Below are 9,581 nucleotides of genomic sequence, written 5' to 3' on the forward strand. Positions count from 1 at the left end.
CAAAAAACAAAAATTGACACATAACTAAACCACCACAATAATACCAACTGCAACAGGTAATGAATCATTCCTCTCTTTTCCTCTTCACAGGAGCTTGTTGTTCTCCACTTTTGATTGAAATATCTTCCACGATAATGGGATCTATGCCAGCCCGACTTCTACAGAATTCACTGCTTTCACTTGTAGAGGAGGATGCAACATATATTGTTCTACCAAATTCACTCTGTTGGTATGCTTCACTTTGCTCATCAACATCACTGTCATCATCTAACAAGTTGCGCGGTTGAGTCTTTGATGCAATAACGCAACCTTTGTTAATGTTGTCGGTGGCATAAAAGCTTGTCTTGCTTGACTAGCTAAGATAAATGGTTCATCAGTTTTTAATTGCCTATTGCAATTAATACTAATGGTTCCATATTCATCTTCTTTGATTCCTCTTACCTTATCAAATACATCCCACCAGTTACACCGAAATAGCACAATCCTCTTTCCTCTGAGATATTGTATCTCTACAATTTCTGTTATATACAACTCCATAATAATCCATGTTCTTATCTCCATCACCCGTATTTCCTAACACAACCACACCACTATTTTGTGTTCTCAAATTCTTATCACGGTTTTGTGTACAAAATCTGTATCCATTTACAACATAACCACTAAAAGATGTTACATATTCAGTTGGTCCACGTGAAAGTGATAGGAGATTTTCGCTTTCCTTGCTCTTATTTTCTCATATAAGAGCGCAACCTACCAAAATTAAATAATGAAAAAAAGTAATTAATAAAAAAATTCACTTGTTTGGAAATCAAATACGAAGTATTAAAATATATTCCTTACTTCATCCTTAAACCATTTTCTAAAATTCTCGCTCCATTCCTCTTCGGTGATCCCAGAATCATCTATTGGATGAGTTTCAGAATACTCTCTGTAAGCAAAAAAGTATATAAATATACAAAGAAATTTTTTGTGAATATGAAGAAAAGATATTTACTCTTAGACTCTTACTGTAGGAAAGGTTGAACCTCGTCGCAGTTCTTCAAAATGTAATCGTGAGCTTGATCCATTTCACACCTGGGAACACTTATAACAGTTGGAGCTCCTAAACCTCTACCAGAATGGCTGAAAATATCCAAGGCTTCATCACTGCCGTTTGCATTTTCATAATTTCGTTCCTGGCTATTAAATCTTGTTTCTATATTATGCATATACCTTGAGCAAAGGGTCATACACTCATCTGCTAAATAGCCCTCCGCAATTGAAGCTTCTGGATGAGCCCTATTTCGTACATAAGATTTAAGCTTATACATATATTGTTCAATAGGATACATCCATCTGAACTGAACAGGACCTCCGATCATAGTTTCATTGGCTAAATGAATTGGCAAATGCATCATCACATCAAAGAACGAGGGAGGAAAAACCTTCTCTAATTTGCAGAGAGTGATAGGAATTTGGGTCTCTAGTTGCTTCAATTCACTCACTTTAAGTACTTTAGCACATAATAAGGTAAAGTACCTTGATAGCTCAATCAGTACTTCGCGTACAAGTGGAGTGAGTATACCACGTATTGCCAAAGGAAGAAGATGTTCGAGTATTACATGGCAATCATGGCTCTTTAAACCTGAAATTTTTCCTTCCTTAGTGTTGACACAGTAAGATATATTCGATGAAAAACCGTCAGGTACTTTTAACTCTTTCAAAAATTTACAAAATCTTTGCTTCTCGGCAGGAGGCATCTTATATTTGTCCCCTTCTTTGACTGGGTGCAATGTGGGCCTTATCCCCATAGCTTCCAAGTCATGAAGTGATTTTATAGTGTCTTTAGTCTTCCCTTTGATGTTCATAATTGTCCCAAGAACATTATCACATATATTTTTCTCAAATGCATCACGTCTAAGTTGTGCCGTAACAAATGTTTCCTCCAGTATAAAAGCTCAAAGAAAATACTTTTCTTATTCCAATTATCACCCCTAAGCTCATGATTTATTTTTGTCTTCACATGTGGATCCTTGGACAAAACAATGTTCTCGAGATCCTCGAGTTGAAGAAGAATTTCATCAATTGAACAAGGTTCAGGAGGTAGACCATGCTCAACTTTTCCGTCAAATGAATCCTTATCCTTCCGCCATCTATGGTTCTTTGGCAAATAACATCTATGATCCATGTAGCATTCTTTGCCCCCATGAGATAGTCCCATTGATCGTTTATCCTTAAGGCAACGAGGGCATGCCAAATACCCCTTAGTACTCCATCCTGACAACATGGCATATGCTGGAAAATCATTAATGGTCCACATCAGTGGTGCACGTAAATTAAAATGATGTTGAGTTGCTGCATCGAAGGTCTCGACACCAGTGTCCCATAGATCTTTTAATTCCTCGATCAATGGTTGCAAATATATGTCAATTGCATCGCCGGGTCCTTTAGGACTAGGAATAAGCATCGAAAGAAGTATATTAGACTGCTTCATACAAAGATCTGGAGGTAAGTTATATGGCATAAGTACTACACGCCAAATACTATAAGGTGTTTTCGAGTTTGCAAAGGGTTGAAAACCATGACTGGCAAGCCCCAACCTAACATTTCTAGGATCTGATGCAAACTCGGGAAACTCCTTGTCAAATGACTCCCACGCAGCTCCATCAACAGGATGTCGCATCGTACCATCTTTCTTCTTTTTACCATCATGCCACCTCATCAAAGAAGCAGTCTTTGAACACATGAATAATCTTTGAAGCCTCGGTTTTAGTGGGAAGTAGCGTAATATCTTGTGAGGTATTTTTTTACCATTTGACTTACACTTGTCTTCCCCACTGTGTTTGTTAGTTTTCCATCTTGATGCACCGCAAATATTGCATGCATCTAGCTTCTCATTCTCCTTCCAATATAACATGCAATCATTAACACATGCATCGATCTTTTCATAGGAAATTCCGAGGTTTCTCATGATCTTTTTTGACTCTTTGTAAGAATCTGGTAAAGTTGACCCTGTAGGTAAAAGCCGATTCTTCAAAAATTTGAGAAGCATGCTAAAAGACTCATTGGTCCAACGACCTAGAGTCTTAATATGAAGAAGCTCCAAGATTGCAAACATTGTAGAACTCTTAGCACCTTCATAGACCGGATCTTGTGAATCCTTCAATAGGTTATAAAAACTTTTACCGTCGGCATTTGGCTTCTCGACATCATTAACATCATAAGAGGGACTAACATCATTGAACGCAGGATATAAATCCCTTAGAATATCAAAAATTTCATCATGGCCTTCTCCCTCATCATGATCCTCGTCGTACACGATTTTTGACTCATCCAACCCTTCCCATGATGATACCAGAAGGTGTATCTTTTGATTATTCCAAAAACAAGTAGATGTTCCCTTACTTTCTCACGATCACCGGATTCTCCATTCATACATTTGGTACAAGGACAACGAATTGTCTCAGTTTTCAACTTTTGAAAAGCATAGTCTAAAAAATTATTAACTACCTCGGCATATGTTGGATCACCAATGTAATCTTTAATGGAAATCCAATCCTTACAGAGAGTCATTTTCACCAAGTATAATAATAAAATGGCAGCAAAAAATTACCTAGAGAATCAACAAAGACAAGAATATGTTATTTTAAAAAAACCGGTCCACGATCATGATAAATGTAAGAGGTACAATAATCCAACACCTAATAGACAATTTTCAGCAAATGCAGGCTAGCATAAAATTTCGCACACATAGTATATTGAGTCAATGAATGATGACTCGACTAGATTTCTTGGTCATATAAGTCAACCAAGGCAGGCCTAATACACTTAAAAGTATATAAAACTTTATGAAAAATATTATACGCATACAAGCCTAATTCTTAGGATGGGAATACGACAATACTATATTTATTCAAACTTTGGATGGGAATCAAACCCAACTGAAGGGTGTATTAGATTTTTAGATGTATCGGGTTGTTGCAGAGGTTTCTTATCACTATGGCTAGCTTCATATCAGGTTTTAGACATTAAGATCAGAAATGTTGTATACTACCACTCCTAAAGCATTAGGGCCCAAAATGTGGGATTTCCGCTTTTCTATATCAACTAACTTTTTTCTGTCAGCCTGTGTCCTACTTTAGGTGTAAGTGATCCTGGAATATAGGCAGAACTTGTTAATTCAGTCAAGGATCAGTTTAATCCGGGAATTTATTTATTATTCATTTTAATATTTTTGTTCTGTTTTCTTGCAATTTTAAATATAGGATCACAGAGGGCAGAAGGTTAAACAGGATTATGAGTCAGGTTAAACTCAATTTTAAGCTTATACATAGATTATATCTAGGATGTTTATTCTACAGTATCGGGTCTAGTCATACTTGTCAGACATCAGCAAATATTTAACAATCAAAACTAACCACAAGTCAAGAATTGAAATATAAAAAATTAAAAAACAAATTACCAACCACTCTGAATCTTAACAAATTGCCCAAAAACAGAAAAGAGTACGCATACCAGGAAGCTTAACCTAGAAATAGACTCAAAAAAGAATAACAACAAATAAAAATTTCCTAACATAACACAAGCCTTGGGAGAAAGAAACCAATGCCACACATGACTCAGAGAGTAACCATTCTGTCAAGAAGCAGGTTTTGACTCGTATATGAAAGTCCATAGATGATGGAGTTTCCAGGACATTGTATATATTGAAACCTTTGGAAAATTTTCTATTAATTTTGTTATATACAGATTACAGAGCATACCGCAAATTGACCTTGCTAGGATTGAACTTCTTGTAAAATTTGTCTGAATGTATTATCAATTACTATAATCTCCAACAAGCAAGATAGCAATATTTACAATATAACATATCAAGAATATATACCCATATGCTCTTGAAGGCAAACCAGAAGTCATAATACAGTTTACCAAAGCAGGGGAGAATCGAGGGGAACATCCATTGCCAACTGAATACTGCAGATATTACTATGAAATTCAAAGCATGAGGTCTGAAATTAATAACACATAGGCCTCCTATTTGGTAACAAAATCTAAATCAAGTAGATATTTGAACATATGAACATCAACAAACCATAAAAAAGCAATCAACATATGAACATCAACAAACCATAAAAAACGCCCAAAACTAATTTCAAAACATACCGATTCGGATGATTAAACCTTCAATTTCGTAGATTTTGTAGCAAACTCCAACTATAGCAGTTTCAATCCTTTGATATCGTTCCTCCTCTATCTCACCTTTTGTTCTTCAAATTAATTTTGTTTTCCAATTGAATATGAATCGTGAGTTTTGTGATTAGGGTTTAGGAAGGAGATGATTGAAGAAAATTGAGGAAAGAATGTAGGGGTTCAAAGATTTTCAGAAAATTGCGCGTTATTGATTCTGAGAATTAAGTTGTGAAAATTTAATTTGCCGCTTCACCAAAATAAATCGCGCTGTGCTGGAGTATTAACGACGACTTGTTTTTTTCCTTTTTTTATTTTTTTATTATTTACTTGTTCATATTAACGACAGACTCATTAAATTTGGTATTCCTAGTTTTAACCAATTACTTCCAACAATTGGGCTTGTCGTAGTAACATAGTGCAAATAGATTATTAATGACAAAGAATTCATTTCGTCGTTAACAGGTTGTCGTTAAAACTGCGAATTCTAGTAGCGCAAGATTCGCATTTATCAATCTTCTCTAAGTCGAATGATTCTAGAATGCCCTTCCTTTGAAGTCTTTCCATGCGTTTTGTGTTTATATGGCCTAATCGACAGTGCCACAGATATGTGAGATCGGAATCTCCAGTTTTAGCCTTTTTGGTATTATGTTAAAAATTTGTTTGCTTGTATCTAGCACATATAATCCATTTTCTTGGTGTATTGATCCATAAAACATTCCATTCAAAGAAAAAGAACAACTATTGTCTTTAAATTGAAAACTAAAACCTTTAGAATCCAAACTTGAAACGGAAATAATGTTTCTGGTGATACTAGGAACATAGTAACAGTTTTCTAGTTCCAACACAAAACCACTAGGCAAAGATATAAAATAAGATCCTACGACTAATGCAGCAATCCGTGCTCCATTTCCCACGCGTAGATCCATCTCGCCTTTATCAAGCTTTCTACTTCTCCTTAGTCCATGCGAATTGGAACATAAGTGTGAGCCACAACCAGTATCTAATACCCAAGAAGTACAATTTGCAAGATTACAAATGTATAACATACATACCTGAAGGAGAAGCAACGTTTCCGTCCTTCTTTCCTTCCTTTAATTTAGGGAAATCTATTTTGTAATGACCAATTTCATTACAATTGAAGCATTGCGATGTAGAAAGAGAAGTGTTCTTCCTCATCTTGCTCTTGGAAGGCATCAGTTGCCCTCTGGGAATGGATGAAGATGCAACTTTGCTTTTCATCCCCTTGCACACTTTCTTGAATTTGTGCACTTCACATTCAAAGGGTCTTGTTTGAACTTTAGGATTCTTTCGAATTTGTCGAGCAATTTCACAAGTTCACTTAATGTGTTCTCTTTCTAATTAAAGAGATAGTGCATCTTAATCCCTCATAATCCCTATGAAGAGAGTTTATCACAAGTGCTATAGCTATTTGCTCTTTGATGGAACCACCAAGTCTCTCAATTGTGAAGAATAATACAATCATCATATTCACATGAGACAAAATTGGTGTGTTTCTGTCTATCTTAGTGATGAGCAACATTTATGTCGCTCTTATCTTAGGATTTTAGTTCATTTTATTAACATTTTATAACTAGTTTAGTTTAGTTTTGTTGTTGAATAAGCTTGGGGGTGTCCCAAATAAGTGGTGTTAGTTTGTTTTGGTTCTATTTGCTTGAGTAAAGTTCATTTTTGTGCTTCACTTTAGGATTGAGTACCAATTTCTAAATTTATTCCACACCCTACCCCTAGCCTACGCATTACACCATAAAAGCCCTCTTGACCCTTTTGAGTTGAGTCATTGTCGGTGGAGGGAGGATTTAGTCAAATTTTTGGAACGGGATTGTCGTGCTAAGATGTCGAGTAACCTTCTCTTCTCTCTTGCAATTCTTGTCTTTTCCGGCGCCTTCGCGGCATCACGAGAAGCTATCTTTGAGGGTGAATAGGATCTAGAGAGTTGACGCGGTAAGATCGGTTGAAGGGGGATAGATTAGTGCGAATCCTTAGTTCTCTATGCTTCACACTTGAATCTTTCACTCGACTTAGGACATTGATCAACGTGCATTCTTTTATCGAATTAGTAATAGTTACATTCTTTTGTGCACGTTCCATAATAAAAGCCCGGTTCTTGAATCTTTTTGTAGTTTTACTTTTCTTTTCTTTTCTTTCCTTTTCTTCTCTTTTCTTTGTTTGTTTTTAGTTTATTTTCCTTTTTAGGGCTTGCCTTGGTTCAATTTTTGGAAGAGTTATGGGTTGAACTCTTTGGAAACCCTTGCGAGATCCCACTGGCCGTCATGAGCGATTGTGGGGTTTAAAGAGCTTTTTGTATGTGCTTAAATGCAACCGTGATTCCTACTAAAGTGAGTTTGTGTGCATTCTTGTAGTTCTTATTTTCGTAATTTTGATTTTTAATAAATAAGCTCTTTCTCCTTCCCGTTTCTCATTTGTAGCTTTGCTTTAGCTTGGGGGAGTTTGATAAGCGACATTTATGTCGCTCTTATCTTAGGATTTTAATTCATTTTATTAGCATTTTATTACTATTTTTGTTTAGTTTGATTGTTTTTAGTTCGTTTATCGCATTTTTGCATTAATCGTAATATTTTCTCGTCTTGCGTATATTTTAGTCGTTTTTGCTCTAAACGTGCCTTTTGTGCGCATTCTCATTGCGTAAGGGTCGTTTTGAGTATTAACGTGTTAATGATGTATCATTATGCTTGTCGACGAGTTATATGCTTTGCGATTTGTAAAAATGTAAAACGAATTAATATTTTGATTTTCGATTTTTAATAATATGCTCTACGGTTTTATTGAATGTGCTAGGCGAAGGAAATAACATGCATACAATTCCCACAACACTTCAGCAAGACGAGCAACACTACATCAGCACTCGAGCAGCACGGGAACGCAAACAGCCACAACTAAGCAGCGAACAAAACATCCACAATAGAAGTGATGTGCGGTCGCACAGGCTTGATGTGCGACCGTTTAGCATAGCACGGGCGCACACAATTGCTGAATGTTTACAGTAGCTTCTGATTTTTGTCGTGCGAGCGCACGAAATCTTTTTCGACCACACAGAACCTTGTGCGACCACACAGACCCTTTTTTTGGTCGTACGGCGTCGCGGAACTGCTAATATAAAAGGGCTAATTCGCAGCATTGTTTAGATACGTAGAAAGTTATTTATCATTTTTATAATTTCATAATTAGAATTAACTTATATTTTAGAGAGAGAATAAGATTAGAGCTTAGATTAGAGGTTAGAACTAAGATTCTTAGCTTCAAATTCTTCAATTCTTAGTTGATTCAAACACTAAATTTCAGATTTCTCTTCTCTTTAATTTGAGTTTTGTTCTTCAATTTTGGTGCATCTTCAATGATTCAAGGTATAATTCTTAATCTTCTCTTTAATTTGTTCTTTCATTCTTTTATGGCTTCATTAATTTCGTTTAAGCTTTGATTTCATTGTTGAATTCTAGAATTAGTTTCATATTTTGAATGTTGATGATTTTCCCCATAATTTTGATATTTGAATTTTCTAAAATTTGTTGATTCAATTAGTTTCATTGTTGCAATTAGTTTCATGATTAGGATTAGTTTTAGTTTAATCTTAGTAATAATCATGCCTATTGAATAGTTCATAGTCTAGAGATTTGGGTTGAATCCTTGGATTAGAATTAGGGATTTTGGAGATAATTTTGTGATTGGTTTTGTGATTAAATGGATTAATTGATGTTTGATTCCATGTCTAGTTAGTTTAGCATTAGCTAACCTAAATTTCTAGAATATTGGAGTGTTAGGCTTCAAATCGGGGCGAGAGCGTGATTAGGTGCTTGCATTACTTTGACTTGATTTTTCATGCATAATTTCCTCCTCGAGTCTTGATTGTAGCGAGAGCTAGATTAGGATTGGTTGAGCATGGTTCATTGAAGCCACAAATGGTCATTGCACTCATTAATTAGTCATTGCATATCATGAGCATTTTCTATCTTCGGAACTCCAAATTCAACTTCCATTGCCAATTCCTGAAATCTCTAGAATTTCTTTACTTGTTCATATTTCATACTTTTGTTTGATTTCAATAGATTAATACATACATAAATTCATTTTCCATTCGAATTAGCTTTTGAACGCGTTAGATTGAATAGTCAAACATAACCATTCTCTTGGGACGATCCCTATTCTTGCAACTATAGTCAATATAGCCGGTTAGTTAGGAGTTTATAAATTTTGTTTGATCGAGCGGTATCCGTCAACGACCGGGAATCGGCTTATCACTTAGCCTTGTAAATGTGCTTTTGTTCCTCTAGAAGCTTAACCTCCAGACACGATCTATGTGGGGTAATGAGTTTGAGATCGCTCATTGAATTAGCCAATTCATCAACCCCGTTGCCAACAGTTTGGCCTTTGGGTTG

The 9,581-nt window shown here is 35.7% G+C and overlaps 1 protein-coding gene across 1 annotated transcript; it reads right to left on the reverse strand.

The window, feature by feature from the left end:
* Nucleotides 1-1,843: 1,843 nt before the first annotated feature.
* On the reverse strand, nt 1,844-3,552 carry LOC130471541 (uncharacterized). The gene is made up of 2 exons (XM_056841736.1): nt 3,490-3,552; nt 1,844-3,346 (listed from the first exon to the last, which is right to left on the reverse strand). Exons 1-2 carry the CDS (start codon nt 3,550-3,552, stop codon nt 1,844-1,846), a joined length of 1,566 nt encoding a protein of 521 aa, XP_056697714.1.
* Nucleotides 3,553-9,581: the final 6,029 nt, after the last annotated feature.

The sequence above is a fragment of the Spinacia oleracea genome, chromosome 4 (assembly GCF_020520425.1).
Source record: "Spinacia oleracea cultivar Varoflay chromosome 4, BTI_SOV_V1, whole genome shotgun sequence".
Lineage (NCBI taxonomy): Eukaryota > Viridiplantae > Streptophyta > Magnoliopsida > Caryophyllales > Amaranthaceae > Spinacia > Spinacia oleracea.

What these genes read in the sequence shown, in the direction of transcription:
- LOC130471541 (XM_056841736.1), bottom strand. Translation starts at nt 3,552, where the DNA reads ATGACTCTCTGTAAGGATTGGATTTCCATTAAAGATTACATTGGTGAT. An exon ending in GTGATCCAACATATGCCGAG is followed by an intron (nt 3,347 to 3,489) that starts GTAGTTAATAAT and finishes AATAATCAAAAG; the next exon opens with ATACACCTTCTGGTATCATC.